Below are 19312 nucleotides of genomic sequence, written 5' to 3'. Positions count from 1 at the left end.
CACAAAACCATTTTAAATAACAAAATAATCATGAATGTTAATGAAACATCCTTTTAAAATCATGGGGAAGAACTTAACAGCATATTTAAAAAAGTAACACAACATTAAAAAAGTAATACAACAAATAGGATAATTTTTGGTAACATTTCAGAAACATCTTAATAGAGTTTATCAAAAAAATCCCAAAATGCAAAACATCAAATTAAGAAGTTATATAGTAAACATTTTGTATTCCGTGTTACAGAACTGTAAGACATCTGTACTACAAAATATTATTAATTAAAATGGAAAATATTTGTAAATAAAGACATTTCCGTAAATTAAAAAGTGTTAATTATGAGAGCTAACTCTGTCCTCATCTAATCTTGTTACACCAACATCATATACTTATTTCTTACAACCAATGCATATACAACAGGCATGGCCCACAAAATCTGGCCCCATCCAGAAAATCTGATAGAATAGTGGGTATTACGTAAGATAATACATATGTAACACTAGATAAAATGTTATTTCTAATGTGTAAGTATCTTAACTTTGCAACCAAAGTCTCGTCTTCATTTGCTCTTAGAAAATTTGTAGGATTTTTAAAAAGAAAATTACAAAGGCAAATTATTCTCTATAAAAAAGAAACACCAGACAGACTGTGGATAGTGAGATGACCACATGATGAGATCTCATGTATTATATCAAAAGTACCAACAATCCAAACTATCAGATTTTTCTGTTAAGAGTTTTTACAAGAGACTCTCAAACCATTCAGAACAAGAGGGGTCCTGCTATCTACTGGAGAGTAGAAAACAGTCACTTTTCCTTCTTGTTGCAGGATGGAGTTGTAGGGATGCAGGGAAGGGTGGTTATGAGTAGCTTCTGTCCTGAGAACTAACCTGATACAGGAGAAATCTCCATCTGCTCAAATCACTGGTACTGAGAAGCACCACCTGTGTGCTGTTCTCACTCAGGGCCATTGCCACAACTCACTACACTATGTAAAGTGCTTGGGCCCATGACCTGACTCAGTTTATTTTGTCTATTCAAGCCACCATTTCAAAATAGTTTCTGCTCAGAAGGGAGAATCAACATCATCTCAAAATTTTATAAAAATTTGGTACCACCTTCATATTCTTAAAATACTTAAATATTCTTTGTTACCTCTTGTCTTAAGGTGGCTCATTATATAAGGGGGTGTGTGTGCACATACACACGTACCCTTGAACAACATGGGTTTGAATTGCACGGGACCACTTATACGCAGATTTTTTTCAATAAATATATAGTTGGCCCACCTGTTCCCCAGATTTTGCATCTGTGGATTCAACCAACCTCTGATGGAAATACTGTTTTTCAATCCGCAGTTGGGAATCCACGGATGTGGAGAGCTGACTGTATGCCTTGTTCTATGCCGTTTTACATGGGGGATTTGAGCATCTGCATATTTTGGTTTCCATGATGGGTTCTGGAACCATTCCCTTGCAGATACAGAGGGACAACTTACGTTTTGGGGGAGTCAAAAGTTATATGCAGATTTTCAACTGCTTGGGGGTCGGTGCCCCTAACCCTCATGTTCTTCAAGGGTCAACTGTATATATAAAAAATTCCAAGTTCTTAATGAGTCAAATAATATCTTGAAAAATTAAGAATAATTGTATTAGTGATAAAGTCACAGAAGACCCATTTTGAAAGAAAATAATGTTGAATAACTATACAAACTTTTCCTACTAGTGTTCCAATAAAACATAAACCTACTCAAGTTCCTCAAACATAAGTTGCTCTACCATTTTGTTTTCCACTGAGTATAAAAATTAAAGGATAAAGGGGATATAGGGATAAATGCTTAATATGTTTGAGGTTTTATTGTGGAATGATGAAAATGTTATGGAAATAGGTGGTTGCACAACACTGAATGTTATGAACTGTTCACTTTTAAATGGCTAATTTTATGTTTATGTGAATTTCACCTCAAATTTTTTTAAATTAGAAAACCTAAATGACATATTGCTTCTATTATCCTTGAAATATATATTACTTTGCAATACTAGCACTTTGTCTCTATTGATAGGACACTATATAAAATGAATCTTTTAACATACTATTCTTAAAGAATTATCAAAATACCACTCTTACTTGCATTTTCAGACTTCAGCATTTTAATTTCTTCTGTTTTTAATTTCAAAGTTTCTTTGAGGACTCCATTTTCACAGTTTAGTCTGGAAAAAAATACTTTCCAAATAACTAAAACATTAGCACTTTGTACTTAAATGAGACTATTTTTATCCCATAAGTAGAGCACAAAAACCTAAATATAATTTTCCTACTTCAAAACAGTCTAGGACACTCTAAGGAGTGTGGTAAGATTTTGAACATACTCTAAACCCTCCCGTATACTTAGTTGAGAAAAAATCAGAACCAGATATATCTCTAAGGCATCCATTTTGAATACGCATTCTCTCTGCTAAAGTTTTCATTCAACTTAACAACCATCTGACTACCAACTACATATAAGGCTTAAGCCACCTTCAAAAACTTGCATAAAAGATACATAGGAAGCTTTATTGACTAAAAATTGGAAGTACTTACAAGAGTTCCTAAATTGCCCAGCATTAAAGGCGTAAACAATTTTTTTGTGTGTTAATTAAGAGCAGTAGCCAGATTATCTGGTCAATTTACGACTTTAAATGAAATACCTGTCAAGACACTGTGTAGTGATGTTTGTGAGAAATGTTCTACGCTGTACTCAGGGTTGACCTCAGATCATTAGAAACAGTGGTCATGAAGCTAACGCTTCCTAATTAAAAGCGAAATGTAAATCTAAGACATTCTGCTTCTATGAAGTACTTAACAAATTAATAAAGTATTAAATCAGGTTCTCAAGCAAGGTAGGTAGCCCTTGAGGAATAAAGCACCTTTGTTAGTACAACCTCTTCCTAAGACTAGGTCTGTGCATTTCCAAATGCATTCTGATTAATTCTAAGGCCATGAGGAAATTCTTCAGATGCTCACAACATTTTGTTAGATCCCTTAAATTACTTCATAAATTACTTCAATTACTTAGATTACTTTATAAACTGTAATTACTTAAATAAATAAGCATTAACTTTGCTATCTCATTAACTATTTTTGTGCAGACCTCATAATAAAGCATCTTCTGCCAGCTCTACTTAATTGAAGAGAATCCTAAAAGGCAATTTATTGACCATGTATAAATCTGTACATGTGAATCAGAATTTTCTGGGTTCTGTGCAGCCAAAACAAAATACAAAAAAACAAATTAGGTAAACAACACTATCAAAAAATTAAAACGTATAATCTCTTGATGAAACTGTAGGGAAACTTTCACACGTGTTGCTCTCAGGAATGCAAGGCGGTACAAACCTCAGAGAGGAATTTGGCAACATCTAATAAATCTGCATATGCATTTACCTTCTGACCCAGCAATTCTACTTCTAAGAATTTACCCTGAAAATACACCTCCAATAACACAAAAGTATATATATCAAGGTTATGTATTGCAGCATTGTTTATAATTGCAAAACACTGGAAACAATCTAAGTGCCCATATATATATACTGTGTTTCCCCGAAAATAAGACCTAAGAAAATAAGACCCCAGAAAATAAGCTCTAGCATGACTTTTCAGGAAGAAAACCTGAACATAAGCCCTAATGTGTCTTTTGGAGCAAAACTTAAATGAGACCCAGTCTTATTTTTGGGGAAACATGGTAGGAGAATGGTTGAGTATGGCACATCCACAAAGTGATCTGATTTCCAGGATATATGATTAAATGGAAAAATCTAAGTGCAAAAGAGTATCTATAGTAAACTATCTTTTGTGTAAGAAAGAAGGGGAAATAAAACATACATATATATCTGCTTATTCGTGCAAATAGAAATGCAGGAAGGATAAATCAGAGAATAATACATTGGTTATCTGCAGACGGTGAGGAGAAGGAAGAATGGCAAGAGTTTGGTAATGGAGGTGAAAGCTGGTGGGAGAATGACCCTTCTCATAATACACCTTTCTGAACAGTTCTGACTTTGGAAGCATGTCACTGTTTTACAAAGTCAAAATTAAATAAGTAAATCAACAAGGACAGTGAAAAAATACTCTAAAATAGAAACAAATAGAAATAAATTATTGTAAATGAATAGCATAACCATACTAAAGCGCGAAAAGACTAACCAAGTAATTTTTGAACACAGGATTTTGACTATATACCCTCAGGCTAAAAACAAAACTATAAACAAATATTAAACTACTTTAGGTTTTATTTTACATTGGTATGTATAGCAATTCTACAGCTACTTTCTGCATATTCTATGATGGAAAAATAAGTAAATATATGGGGCAATAGGAGCCAGGTTCCTCACTATGGGAGTTACAGATGTGGAAAAGGGCAAAGCTAAAACGAGCCCTGTGCATCTGTATGTGCATATATGTGCAACTTACTCTTACGGTTCACAAACAAAAATTATATCTACATATTTAACTACAAAGAGAAAGGGAAAAAGAATGATAAAGCAAATGTGGTAAAGAGTTAACATTTAGAGAATCTTGGTGAAAGATGTAGAAGAATTCTTTGTACTATTCTTACAAGTTTTCTGTAAATCTTCACTGATCTCAAATTAAAAGTTAAGAAATAATACAAAAAAAAAGATAATAAAAGATTAGGTACTAAAGCCATCTATAACTCCCAATATCAAATCAATTTCTCAATGATTGACTTTATAAAAAGTGTATGTTGTAATTTAAAATTATTAAATTCACACTAATAAAAGAGCTGCTCAAAACATTTTATTTGAAAAAATGGTGCCAATGCTAAAATAGCTTGGAAAACATGGCTTTTCCACTGTATTTGAAAATGCAGTTTATACTATATTTTTTAAAAAGAAAATTAACAGAAAAATATGGAGCTGGCAAGGGGATAAGCAATAAGAATTTTATAATATTTACAATTAGCTCAAAGAAGAAGAAAGCCAAAATAAAATAAATAAAATAAAATAAAATAATAAATAAATGATTTCCAAAGAAAAACTATGGAATAATAATATACAAACCTGTCATATTTTTGGGTCCAAGATTCCTCTATATTTTTAAATCTATTATGATCAAATTCTATTTCCCACTGCAAGGCATTTATTTCCTATAGAAAGAAAATAGCACTTTCATGGAAAATTCTATAAATAAGTCACTCCAGAACATTATGAATAGCTGAAATACATAATTTAATCATTTCAAAGAAATATGTTACAGAGGAAAAACCCATTGCTCAAAAAGTGTCTGACATTTGTAAACACATACAACATGCCTCTGTAGCACTCAAACGAGCTTTGTCAAAGCTTGCTTACTATAGGAGAAATTTCATATTCTTTAGCTTAAAACTTTTTTGGTCTGCACCTAGATTTCTCATCATCCCCGCTCCCAACCCATGCAGACTCCACAAGCAAAATATACCCCTGAAGGTGTGAGCCCAGAGCAGTGCCATCAAGGGAGGGTCCAACAGGCACAGGAAGCTATTCCTAACTACCTTTTTGGTAAAGATGAGGTGGTCAGAAAGAGGCAGGCTTTGTAAGAAGAAAAACAGAAAGTATCAACTTGGCAGGCCTCCTACTACCTTAAAATGGGGAAATAAAAGAAACCTTAATTTTTTCCCCTTTTGACAGTCTCTTTATAAGCTCCAAAAAGGAAGGAATCTTATGAAGTCGAAACACACCTGGCAGAGGGTATACACAAATGACATACCCATTAGTATGGTGAATTTGAAGGAAACTATTTGAAAGCTTATTGAATTGAACAAGTCCACACTAAAAGGCAAATACCTTCTCCAAGGATCTCTTTTGTTCCACAGTTTTTTGAAGCACTGCCTGAGTATGACTTGTGGCTTTGCCAAATATTGCCTAAGAAAAGTAAAAATCCTATCAGTATAAATTCAATCTCTAATCACTTCTATATGCACGATGAAGTTCACATTTTTATTTTAAGACAACAGAAAATTAATTTGAGATGAGAATTTCCACAGAAACCCCCTTTTTATGGAATGTTTGATAGTTCACAAGTCAGAAGATCTTGGTTTGGCTGTTTCCCAATCAATGTGAGAATGAATGAAAGAATTTTCCACACAAAGACTTGTATACAAACATTCATACAAGTATTATTCATATTAGTCCAAAAGTGGAAACCCAACTGGCCATCAACTAACTGGTGAATGGATAAACAAAATGTGCTATATCTATACAATGGAATATTATTTCGTAATAAAAAGGAAGAAAGTTCTGACAAATGCTCCACCGTGCTTGTACCTCAAAAACATGCTAACGAAAAGAATCCAAATGCAAAAGAATCCAGACGCATAATGTACGATTCTATTTACATGTAATAGAAAAGGCAAATCTGCAAGACAGAAAGTAGATTAGTGGTTGTCTGGGGTTGGGGATGTGAATGGCGTGTGACTGCTAATATGTACAAAGTTCCTTTTTCGGGTATTGAAAATGTGCTAAAATGAGATTGTGGTGATAGTTGCACAACTCTTTAGTAAAAATGAACTATATGTTTAAAACGTGTGAAATTCATAGCATGTAAGTTATTTCAATAAAACTTAAAAAAAAATCTAAATTAAAAAAAAAAACACACCCCAATTATATTAAGTACTGCTGCTTTTGTTTTAAAAGCTTAAACCATGCCATTTTCACATTGGAATGTGAAAATTTAAAAATAACTTCTTACCATGCTTTGAAGAATTTTCAGTGCTTCTTCTTTACCTTCAAGTTGTCTTTGAGATGCCTCAAGTTCAGTTTTTAAAATTTCTACCTCCTGAGGAAAGAAATTAAATTCATCTTCCTATCTGCGAGATATGCAACCCAAAATGATCAATTCGGATAGTCCACATTTAAGCTCTGCATGCACTTTGACTCAAAGCATTTTGCCCTTATAAATGAGGTTGGAAATTCCCCCAGGTTTTATCAGTGGGCAACACAGACCAAAATTGAGAGCCTGACTATCAGGTGCCATTTAGAACGCAAAGCCCAAATCTTTTGTTTTCACCCATCTAGACCACACAGATAAGAATTAGAAAAAAAAAATCTTTAGGCCACATAAATGTGATCATTCACACAGCTACAGTAGCTATTATGAATTATGTCCACCCCCAAAGAAATGTTCAAGTCCTAACTCCTGGTACTGTGACTGTGACCTTATTTGGAAAGAGGGTCATTTTCAGATGTAATCAACTTAAAATGAGGTCAGACTGGATTAGGTAAACCCAATCCAATGACTGGTGTCCTTATAAGACGAGAAAAATTTGGACGTGGACACCCAGGGAAGAAGGTCATATGTTGACAGACACAGAACTAGAGTGACACAGCTACAAGCAAGAAATGTGGAGGGTTGTGGGGAGCAATCAGCAGAGCTAGGAAGAGACAATGGATTCTCCTAGAGCTCTCAGAGGGAATGTGGCCTACTGACCCCTGGGTTTCGGACTTCTAAGCCTCCAAAATTGAAAGAATAAATTTCTATTATTTTAAATCCCTAGTTTGTGGTACTTTGTTACAGTAGTCCTAGGAAACGATTACAGCAGCTTTCACAAGAAGAGTCACAGACACTAAAATGGGCTTCCCGTTTCCCACAGGACAGGCACTCCTGCCCTGACTCACAGAAATGTCTAGTCCCAGGCTGGACAGTCTCCTCAGACCACTTGGGATAATTTCTGGTGGGTCTTCTGACCTCAAAGAGGTTAAGTCAGGTTGTTTCAAGCCACACATACAGGGAAGACAGATGGAAGGAAGTAATAACTATTTTCTCCATGAGGAGATTAGAGAAGTAGTAGAAGATAAAGGGAGCAAGGAGAACTGGGACTTGTTTACATAAATAGGCTTTTTGAGAGATGAGGAAGATAAGAAACTGGGGAGGCCAATTGAAAGATACAAGATTTATACACAGCCAAGGCTCTTCGAGAGTATCTGGAAAGCCAGCATTTACCTTCCCTACAATTTTAGTACTATTTAAACAAATATCTATCAGGGGACTTTATTCACATGAGAATTTTTGTATTACCCAGGTACTCACCTCTAATGTTTCATCAAGACGTTGCTTTAATTCTACATTTGACAATTCTGAATTAGAATCTATTAGGAAAAAAAATTTATAACTACTTTATACAGGACATTTATTTACAAAATATCAAATACAGGTGTCCCCTAAATTACATTGAGAAAAGAATTATAATAAACCAAACAATGACAAAAATAGCTTAAAACATTTCATAAATGAAAAGACACATACTTTTGAATAAAAAGACTTTTTTAAAATGGACTCTAAAATAAAGCTGTTGTGAACAAATTGGTTAGTTACTACATACAAACACAGGTCAATGTTCAAACCTACAGAGTGTTTTTATGAGTTTATTTGAGTGAGAGAGTTTTCATGAGTTTATTTGAGCCAAACTGACAATTGCCAGGAAGTAAAGTCTCAATAGATTGAGGAAACTCCTCCAGAGAATGGCAGTTTTGCATTTTGTAGCTTATTTTCTACTTTAGAAAGCAAGGCGGGGAAATGGATTGGATAAAAAGGTACAATAGCAAAACACAGACTTCTTTTCCATTGGTGGGTACAGGATAGTTAACAACATTCACAGCACCTAGAGACAGTATGCAGGGAGAACAAGATAACAATGAGGGGTTGTAGTCTCTAGCTGTGGTGTAGTGGTTGTACCCTGACAGGTCTGGCAAAGGAGATGACTCTGACATTTCAAGGATGTGTTATCTTAGATGCAAAAAAGACAATAGGAAGGCTCACTTAAGGTAAAGATGGACCTTTGTCAAGGAAGTTCAGGCGTAGGACTTGACTGCCTGCCATGAGTTGCTTTTAGTTAAAAATTTTTCAGTTCAGACCATCCTGTGTGATTACTTTCAGTCTCTGGGTTTGTAAGGCCTGCTATGCAGGCCTCCCCTGAGCTTTTCAGGTTTAGTATATGGCCCCTTTTTTGTCCACACGCAATATAAAAAACATGAATGTTGGTGAGTGAAATTAATCAATTTTTGTGTTTGGCTTGTTTGATCAATAAAGTGATATGAATAGCTAAGAAGTAACCTGTATTTAATTTCTTTCCAAAGAGAATGACTAGAAGTCTCCTAAACTTCAATTATTTTCTCTTCAATTATTTTCTCTTTAATCAATTGAGACATTAACCTGGCTTTCCAGGAGCTTCATTTTCATTTGGTCTCACTGGCAATAGAAAAACATTAAAGTGATAAGTGACAAGCAAGAGGAAAAGAAGTAAAAGAAAAAAACATTTAGAATATTTTGAGAGATATTAAAATTTTCTCAAAACATTTTTTTCTTTGCTATTCTGAACTTTCATCAACATGACAGTATCGAAGGCGACACCTAATCACGTTTTTATTCTGATGATATAGGGATTCCAAGAAGGGACAAAAGTGACATTAGGTTGACAATAATAACTTCTGTTGTGGTAGGCAGAATAATGGCCGCCAACGAAGTCCACATCTTAATCCCCATAACCTGTGAATACATGGCAAAAGAGACTTTGCAGATGTGATTAAATTAAGTACCATAGATGGGAGATTATCCTGGATTACCCAGGTGGGTCCAATGTGCTCACTAGGGTCCTTACAAATGAAAGGAAGGCAGGAGAGTCAGTGTCAGAGTGATGCAACGTGAGAAAGACTCCATCAGCCACTGCTGGCTTTGAACATGGGGGATGGGGACCACAGGCCAAGGCATGCAGGTGGCCGCTAGAAGCTGGAAAAGGCAAGGTAATGGATTCTCTCCTAGAGCCTCCAGAAGGAATGCAGCCCTGCAGACACCTTGATTTTAGTCCAGTGAAACCCATTTTGGACCTTTGACCCATAGAACTGTAAGATAATAAATTTGTGTTGTTGTTCTAAACCATTAAATTTCTGGTAATTTGGAAATTACCTATTAGCAATAGGAAACTAACACAATATTCTTACCTAGGATCAGGTCAACTTTGACAAAAAGACAAAAGTCCATAACCCAACAAACAGGAGCTCACACTATTACTATTACATCTCGCTTCTATCCCAGTGGTTTCCTCAAGTTTTTACAAAGGCATTTTAGCATCATGTTCAGTTTTCAATATCTTGCTTGCAAAACATTATCCATTCTCTGTGTGTGATACGGAATTGGAAGAAAAATTTGTAAATAACGCCATCCTAATTCCAAGGAGGATTTTGGGGATGGGGATAGAGCCCCAGCTACAACATAGCGTTTGTGTATCTGAAACATGTTTCTCAAATTACTTTTCTGTTGCTCTAATTTGTGTTTGTTCCACTTTGGTGGGGAAGTTTTACAATGTGGATTACAAAAGATTCAGCCACAGAAACTCTGTACCACAACAAAGTCATGGACTCATCCACAGGCTCCCAATCACTGGAGTTGCATCATTCTATCACAATATGATTCTGAATTGTATTATTTCCTTAAGGTACAGCATAATTTATTTTCAGTTATGATTAAGATTGTTTTGATAGAAACATCAATTCTTTTGAACCATCACCAATTCCAAGAAGTAAATAAAGATAAATTTCTAAAATCCACTCTGGCAACCCATTTCCATGTGCTGAAAGGGTGGCAGCACTGCTAAAATTCACAGGGGGAAAAGGGAGGGAGAGAACACTAGGCATTCTTACCAGTGCTACTTTGTCGTCTGTGATGGGAAATTCTGGACACTTCAGGGTATGTATCTTGCAAGCTCTCACGCCTGGAATGCTGAAAAACAGCACTTCTTTCTTCCCCCTTTCTTGGAAATGGGGGAGGGCCAAAGTTCCGTTCATCTGATCTTTTTCCAGATGTAAATAAATGTGAAATTTGCACTTCATAAATACCGCCGGGCCTTCTTCCGAGGCCATACCCTAAATCACCTTCTGCCATGTCATCGTCCTCTGTTTCCCAGGTCTGCGCCTCTGCCTCACTCAGTGACCTCACCACGCTGCTCATCAGCCAGATGTCGTCTTTACCATAGGAAAAACAGGTTATCTGTAGTTAAGAAAAACAGTAATTAAAACACCATCAGTCTGGGATCGGCCCAGTGGCTCAGGAGCTTCGTGCTCCCAACTCCGAAGGCTGCCGGTTCGATTCCCACATGGGCCAGTGGCCTCTAAATCACAACGCCGCCTGTTCAAATCCCGCAAGGGATGGTGGGCTGCGCCCTCTGCAACTAACAACCGCAACTGGACCTGGAGCTGAGCTGCGCCCTCCACAACTAAGAGAGAAATGACAACAACTTGACTTGGAAAAAAGTCCTGGAAGTACACACTGTTCCCCAATAAAGTCCTGTTCCCCTTCCCCAATAAAATCTTAAAAAAAAAAAAAAAAACACCATCAGTCTAAGAAAGTTAGTTAGGTTTTCCAAGGAAGAAAAGTTCCTTGGACTATCCCAGCAAAGCACAAGCGCACAAATGCAATCCAAATTCAAGGTCTTCAACATTTCAGGACTTTTTATAGGTAAGAAAAATTCCTTCTTATTTCAAAGATGTGGGGAATTGTAAGGAGGCAAGAAAGGCTTTTACTGAATGTAGTAGTCTACTAATCAGAATAAAGCAGACAGAGCCTTTGCCAAGAATACTCTCGATGTACAAGCTTATAAAGGAAAGGGTCTGGTTTTCACAAGCCTAAGTGCTACATAAAATTCAGAAGTCTCTAAAAAAATGAGACTTCGAATGACTTAAGACTATCCTGCCTCTGTCCCTTCACAGCCCTTTATCCACTTTAGGTGCTCAGGGCTCTTCCGGTCTCTCTGACAGCTCCACTTGGTCCATTTCTGTGTAGACAACTAGCAGAGGTTTTATATTTGGGACAGTGAGAGGTGGGAAGGAAGAAGGTGCCCCACCTGTCTTTCTCAAATCGTGCTGCACCTGTATTCAAAACCCTCCACTATTTCACAAGCAATCAGAGCAAAAGCCAAAGCCTTTTTAATGCTGAGGTCCTCTGCTCATCTCTGCCCCTCTCTCTCATCCTAGGCTAACGGCTTTGCCTCCCCATTGTTTTGACCGTGTCAGGTACTCCTGCCCCAGAGCTTTGTGTTCCCACTACCTGGAGGAACACTCTTCCTCCATAGTTGCACAGGTGGTTCCTCACTTCCTGTGGGTCTTTTCTTCATGCCATTTTCTCATTGGGGCCTGATACCCCATCTTAAATTGCAAACTACTCCTCCCTGTCCCACTTATCTGCTGTATCTTTCTCCTTAGCACTTATGGCCTTTTAACATACTCCTCCATATTGTACTCATTTTTCAAAGCATGCCACTAAAAGGGAGATGGTAGTGCAAAAGTGGGAGTTCAGTGAAGCTGAAGGTGGCTTCAGCCTGCCTAAGATCCTCTCAAGAGGAATGACATCCTGAAAATTTTCCCTTCCCAGTGTCCAAACCCACTCTAAATGGCCCTAAGAAGAATGTAAGCTCCACAAGGGCAGAAGTTTTTGCCTGTTTGGATCACCACTGCATTTCCAATGCCTAAAACAGTATCTGCGACAAAATCAGTGCTCAATAAATACTTGTTTAATAAAAGAATAAGGCAAATAAGGAATATACAAACTGAAATACTTGCCTCTAGGGCAGAAAAACAAAATAGTCACCTCAGCAAGGCTCCACACTGGATATCATGGGGCTAATTACCTGCCTTTCTTACTAGAATATCTCCAGGTAACATGCCCTACAGAGAAATCATCATTACCCAGCCCTCCCCATGTGAAGACCATTGTAAGCACCTACCTGGTGATGGTGGCCTACCTGGTGGCTGGAGAGCATCTGAAATGTTCAGCATTGTACCTCTCTCTAGTACAGAGTACAGTTAAGAGAGACTTTCACCACCACCAGGCATTTCAAAACTGCTGCTTTGCTGTAGTTGTTTAGAAATATTTCATCCTTTTCACAAGACTCATTTAAAAAAAAGAAAGAAAGAAAAAGAAAGAGGGCCGGCCCGGTGGCTCAGGTGGTTGGAGCTGTGCTCCTAGCGGAGGTCACTGGTTCGATTCCCACATGGGCCAGTGAGCTGCACCCTCTACAGCTAAGATTGTGAACAATGGCTCTCCCTGGAGCTGGGCTGCCATGTGCTGCCAGGAGAGCTGCTGCCGACCAGACCAGCCGTGAGCGGCCCGTTGGCGACTGACTGCCTCAGCTGGGGGGGGGTGCAAGGCTCATAATACCAGCATGGGCCAGAGAGCTGTGTCCTACACAACTGGACTGAGAAACAACGGCTTGAACCAGAGTGGGGGAGAGAGGCGGAAGAAGGGGAAAAAATAAATAAATCAGGTTGCTTATTTAAAAAAAAAAAAAAAGAAAAACATATCTGACATTTTTTTCTAAATATCCTTCTTTTAAGTAGTTGCTTACCAGGATTTTCAAAAGTAAAATCTCAGTCTTTCAAAAATAATTAAGTCTCATTTTTTGCTGAGATTCCCTCTCTGATTCTTCCACTATTAAAACTACACATAGTTGCCACATCTGATTATGTATGAAGGGTTTTTTGTTGTTTTTAGGGTCAAAGTAACATATATTTTCAATGTTTAAAAACAAAGGCCCTTGAAAGATTTGAAGTAATACATCCTAAAAGAAGATACATAGATGGAAAGACACTCAACCTCATTCGTCATCAGGGAACTGTCGATTTTAAACTACAATGAGATTCCAGCACATACTACTGCTAATTCCAAGTGTTGCTGAGTACGTGGACATTGGTGGGAGAATAAAATGGTACAAACACTGAAAAGTTTGACAGTTTCTTTTAAACAGTGACCCGGCAATTGCATTCTTGGTATTTACCCAAGAGAAATGAAATCAAATGTTCATACAGAGATGTGTGCATGAATGCCCATAGCATTATTCAAATTATCCCAAAACTAGAAACAGCACGGATGTCCATTAACATGAAAACAGACAAATTCTAGTACATCTATAGAATATATTCAGCAATAAATAATGAAGTTCTGATATATGCAACCACATGGATGAATCTTACAGACATTATGCTAACAGAAAAAAAACACACTGTATGAAATCCTAGCAAAACTAATGTATATGACAGAAAACAGATTACCAGTTGATTGGAGTGGGAAGGTGAACTTCAAAGGGCACGAGGACACTTTCTGGGGTGACGTAAAAGTCTTATATCTTGACTAGAATGATGGTTTGTCAAAACTAATCCACTGTATACTTACAATGGTGCATTTTATCATATGTAAATGATAACTCAATAATATGATATTAAAAATTGTTTAAAACACAGAAAACAATAAGGGACCTTAAACTGGATTAGGGGGCAAGATGAGAAGTGTGTTGTCAGTTGTATTCTCCTAGATAAGAAAATTATTAAACTGGATGCCTTAAATCAGCAACAAATTTTTTAGTGACAATAGCAGCTAGCACTTGTTGCTTGCTTTCTTCCGTGTGCTAGGCACTATTTTAAGTGCTTAGATTATTTTATTTAGTCTTCACAAACACATGGTAAGACAACACTATTATTATAATACTTAAGTTTAGACAATTAAATTGTAGCACAGACAGGTTAAATGAAGCACAGACAGCTAACAAGAGCCAGATTCTGAATTCAGATCCCTGATGACAGACACTGTTAACACTCTTAGCCATTGCTTTCTGTTATTGGAGAATTTCAGTGAGATTAACATCAGAGCAAACCAAATTTCTATTATTTATGACATCAAATAGAACTGAAAGTAAAAGTCTAAAATAGCTAGTTTTTTTTTTTTGATTTATTGGGGTGACAATTGTCAGTGAAATTACATAGATTTCAGGTGTACAATTCTGTATTACATCATCTATAAATCCCATTGTGTGTTCACCACGCAGAGTCGATTCTCCTTCCATCACCATATATTTGATCCCCCTTACCCTCATCTCCCTCTCCCCACCCCCTTTACCCTCTGGTAACCACTAAACTATTGTCTGTGTCTATGAGTTTTTGTTTCTCATTTGTTTGTCTTGTTCTTTTGTTGTTTTTGGTTTATATACCACATATCAGTGAAATCATAGGGTTCTCTGCTTTTTCTAAAATAGCTAGTTTTAGCAACACTCAACACAGTCTACTGGACTCATTTTCTCCCCAAATTTTCATAAAATCATTTTGGTTCCTTTACAAGTTTATTTCCTAAATAAGTAAGTTTGTCTCTGTTTATTTGTGAGGGTAGATAGTAAATTATTTAGTACAGAAGAGGCTGTGTTTTATCTCTAGTGCAGCAGACTTCTGTTTATAAATGCAACCTCACATCTCTGTTAGGAGGGTGTGGTCACAGGCAGCTAGCAGTGAAGAAAATTGAATTGGTCAATACAAAGGAAAAAAGCAATCAGGGGAAAGCATAAGCAATCACAGGATTACCTAAGAATATTTTTTAATGCACCACATATATTCAGGCATCATGGGGATCTCTTCCCACTATTCAGAGTTGAACATAATAATAAGCTTTCACATGGACCAATGCTCTACTGTTTTTTAAAATGTAACTTTGGGAACTGTTGGCTATGTACCCGCCCATGTTTTTACGCTAATAGTAATACTAATATGGAATGCAGTCAAATTAAACTTGAGTTTTGGAACACATTACTTCTAAGAAAGGGAAAATATTTGAAGTTAACTAAGGTTCCATTTGACTAGTTTTAAATGCATTCAATGTTGACAAACGGGGAGGCAGCAGGATGTGTGACAGAGAAGGCCTGGTCTCAGGAGTTCTGGGTTCAAAGTTCACTCCACCACTTGCTGCTCCATGATCCTGGGCAAGTTGTTTAACTTCTTGGAGTCTGTTTTCAAATCTCCAAAATGGGTTTAAGCATAGCTACTTTACAGGGTTAGATAAACCCTAAATTTGAAATCAATGTTTACTGAATTAGAATTTGAGTATTAGTTTCTTCATTTGTCAAATTAGAGGATTGGATAAGATTACTTGGTTCTTCGGAGCTCTAAAATCCTCGTTCTATATTAGCATTTTCCAAAGTGTGCCCCATGGAACCCCAGTCCTATGAACTGAGTTGTTACTAGGAATAAAAGGGCACTTCTGGTTTTATTAAGGGATGCGTCTTCCGGCCCAGGCATACATGACTTGCCCCAAATTATACAAGTAGTGGCAGAGCCAGGACCATATCTCTGGCTCCTTGTTCAGTACTCTGGCCACTTGGGAAAGGCCATAGGATGAACATATTGCAGACTGTGAGCAGACAATCTTCCTACTTCTGCACTAAAACAACTTTTTGAAAAGTGACCGGTGACTTCCTAATTGCTAAATCCAAGACCTAGTCTCAGTTCCTCAGCCACCTCCATGTCTGCAGAAGCTGTGACTCCTGACTCCCCATGCCCAGACCCCTGATCCACCTTGGCTCCCCAACTCCACAGGAACACCAACTCTCTCATATCTGCCTGCTCAGGCTCCTTTTCCTCTTCCTGTCCCTTCTATATTTGTTTGGCTTCCACCCCTAAATACACATCTCCAGCTGGATATCCTGCCAGCAATTCAAACACAGATTGTTCAAAAACAAATTAATTACCCGCCCCACTTCCCACCTCAGCCAAACCTCCTCCTGTGTCCTCTATTTCTGCAAATGCATCAACCATGCTCCAAAACACCAGGCCCAAAATTTTGGAATTTTTTCCCCCTTCCTCTTTCTTCTCTTGAGTGCCTCAAGTTGTCAAGCCCTCTAGATCCACAAAATCTCCCCAAACCATGACCTTCTTCGCACATTAGCTTCACAGCCCTGGCTGAATTTCGTTACTTCTCCTGGACTACACCAACGGTTCCCTAACTGGCTTACTCCAAGCTACTCTACACACTGTTGTCAAGTCAATCATCTCCAAGCATAGATCCAATGATACCCATCTCTTGCCCTAAAACCTTCCATAGCTCCCATGGCATAGATATTAAAGTGTCACTCTGTTTTGTACAACAAGAATCCTGATTTCACTTCCTGTTTCAGCTGTCAGAACTCTCTGGGCATCTTTACTTCCGCAGAAAAGGGACTGCACCTGCTCCCAGGCCACTCACCTTCAAGCCTCAGCTGATGCCATTCTCCATGCTAGGAATGCTTTTTCCTCTCAGGCCTGCTTCAGTTCATGGTAGCCACTGCCTCCAGTATGCTTCCAGACTACCCTGGGCCAGACATGATTTTTCCTACCTCTGAGCCCTCCTAGCTCTATATCGTACCTTTTAATAGTCCTCACTTCCTACCTAATGCTTTTATTGTACACTCCCTTAGTGCAGGAGTACGTATGTCTTATCTGCTTGGGCATAAAAGGTGTTCCAAAGATATCTGATGGACAGATTTGAAAAGGAAAACAGTTTTCTGACCAAAAAACTTGGACTAGAAGCATCCACACCCATTAACTAGCCTGACAACTGTTGCCTTAGCAAACAAGTTGGTCAAACAGACACCTAATTCCTGTCGGGCACAGCAAAGAGGAAAGAACTGGACCCTGCCTGGTGAATAATGGCCTGCTGCACAGTGCCGTAGGATTTTATGTTTTAACTTTTTCTGTTAAAATAATTTTAATTTACAGTAAGTTGTAAAGATAATACAGAGAGCGCCTGTGTACCTTTTACCCAGATTCCTCTAATGTTAATATTAGGACACGGTATCAAAATTAATACGTTAACATTAACTAAACCACAGACTTCATTACAATTTGCCAAGTTTGTCTACTGATGTCCTTTTTCTGTTCCAGGATCCAATCCAAGATGCTACATCCCATTTAGTGCGCTGTAACGTTAAGGCTCAAAATTAATAGAAAAGTAAACAAACATAGGAGGAGGGGAAAGAGTCAGAAACAGGATCTTTCAAATCTAGCCCTTACGTTGTTTAACATCAGACGAGGCCATTAAACCAGCATTAGGGGGAAAAGAGACAATTTGCCGGCTTGTTCACAACCTGCCGCGTTCCCACGGAGGTGCGCCCCCCACCCAGCCCGGGGTCCACCCCACTCGCGGCTCCCACCTGCCAGCTCTGGCGACGTCACCCTCCACCACGGAGGGTTGGGGCACTCGGACTCAGCTGTCAGGACCCCGCGCCCCCGCGCCCCCTCAGCGCGCTCACCCGGCCCAGCCTCCACGTGGCGCGCCCCGCCTGGTCCTCCAGCCACGTGACTGCGCGGCGCAGCCCACGGCGGAGAGGGGGTGAGGCCGCCCGAGCTCGTTCCGTGGGCGCACCGGGGGGTTACAATGTCCAACTACAAGGCCCACATTCTCCCCACTACGGACAACCGAATTCTAAGTAATAGCCCGAGACTTCGAAACACAGAACAAGGCAGCGTATGCGGCAGTAAAGGTAAAATGAGTTGGTTCAAAACCCTGTGTCTAGGAGTCCCGCGAGAGAAGGATGGAGCTGAGCTGGTGTTCAGCGGTGGAGGCGGACTTTGATGTGCTTATTGTTTATTATTGATGTGCTGGCTTTCAGTCCTTAGAAATGAGGAGAGCATTGCAGGCCAAAGGAACCGCTGGGGCCAGCCTGACAGTGGGAAGGAGCGAGAGGGAATGAACGGCCTTAGCTGATACTCGGACGACCTATTCCTGTGGATTTCCTGGGCCGGCCCCGCTTCCCTCTGACCTCACCAAAACGTGTTGGGTCATTAGATTAATTACTTTGGGATTTCCTCATACCCAACATTCGTGAAATAACTGAATCCAGACCTGTAGTGGTCAAAAAACTTGACTGGATTTAAAAATTACTGTGGTTTGGAAATAAATTGATGAACCTGTACCTCCCAGTAACAAACTTTTTTTTGGTAAGATTTTATTGGGGAAGGAGAACAGGACTTTATTGGGGAACAGTGTGTACTTCCAGGACTTTTCCAAGTCAAGTTGTTGTCCTTTCAATCTTAGTGGTGGAGGGCGCTGCTCAGCTCCAGGTCCAGGTTCCTTGTTAGTTGTTTGCAGGGGGCACAGCCCACCATCCAGGGACTCCAACCCGACAACCCTGTGGTTGAGAGCTGGCGCTCCAACCAACTGAGCTGTCTGGCTACTGGGGAGCTGAGCGGCAGCTCATTGACTTCATTCTAGTCGCTGGCCCATGTGAGAATCAAACCGTCTGCCCAGAGCTTGCACTCTAACCAATTGAGCCACCAGTTTGCTCTAACAAACTTCTCTTAGTCCTCCTCTTCTTCAGATCCAGCCCATATTTCCCTTAACCAGGTACTTTTCAAAAGCCTACATACCTAGTTATATGGAAAACCAGAGAGAATTAAGGCTCTAAAATTTATCCTAATTATAGGACAAGATCAGTGCTATGTGCTTATTAGATGCTCAGAGATTTAAAATTATCATAAAAGATTAATAATATATTTATAAC

At 38.6% G+C, this 19312-nt stretch overlaps 1 protein-coding gene across 6 annotated transcripts in view; it reads right to left on the bottom strand.

Annotated features, from left to right (window-relative positions):
- The window catches only part of CCDC125 (coiled-coil domain containing 125), a 32348-nt gene extending 14247 nt beyond the window's left edge, over window positions 1–18101 (bottom strand). For 4 of the 6 annotated variants that reach the window (XM_081054573.1, XM_081054577.1, XM_081054574.1 and 1 more), the window contains exons 1-7: window positions 17963–18101; window positions 10665–11010; window positions 8059–8117; window positions 6721–6807; window positions 5817–5894; window positions 5055–5140; window positions 2125–2207 (exon numbers count right to left, since the gene is read on the bottom strand). In XM_081054573.1, the coding sequence (XP_080910699.1) occupies window positions 2125–2207; window positions 5055–5140; window positions 5817–5894; window positions 6721–6807; window positions 8059–8117; window positions 10665–10971 (700 nt within the window). In that variant the 5' untranslated portion in view covers window positions 10972–11010; window positions 17963–18101. The remainder of the gene's footprint in view (window positions 1–2124; window positions 2208–5054; window positions 5141–5816; window positions 5895–6720; window positions 6808–8058; window positions 8118–10664; window positions 11011–17962) is intronic. The other 2 variants (XM_081054575.1, XM_081054572.1) reach the window with 1 other exon arrangement.
- Between the last annotated feature and the right edge of the window lie 1211 nt (window positions 18102–19312).

Source organism: Rhinolophus hipposideros (genome assembly GCF_964194185.1).
Source record: "Rhinolophus hipposideros genome assembly, chromosome: 7".
Lineage (NCBI taxonomy): Eukaryota > Metazoa > Chordata > Mammalia > Chiroptera > Rhinolophidae > Rhinolophus > Rhinolophus hipposideros.
This window is presented reverse-complemented; position numbering and strand designations above follow the sequence as displayed.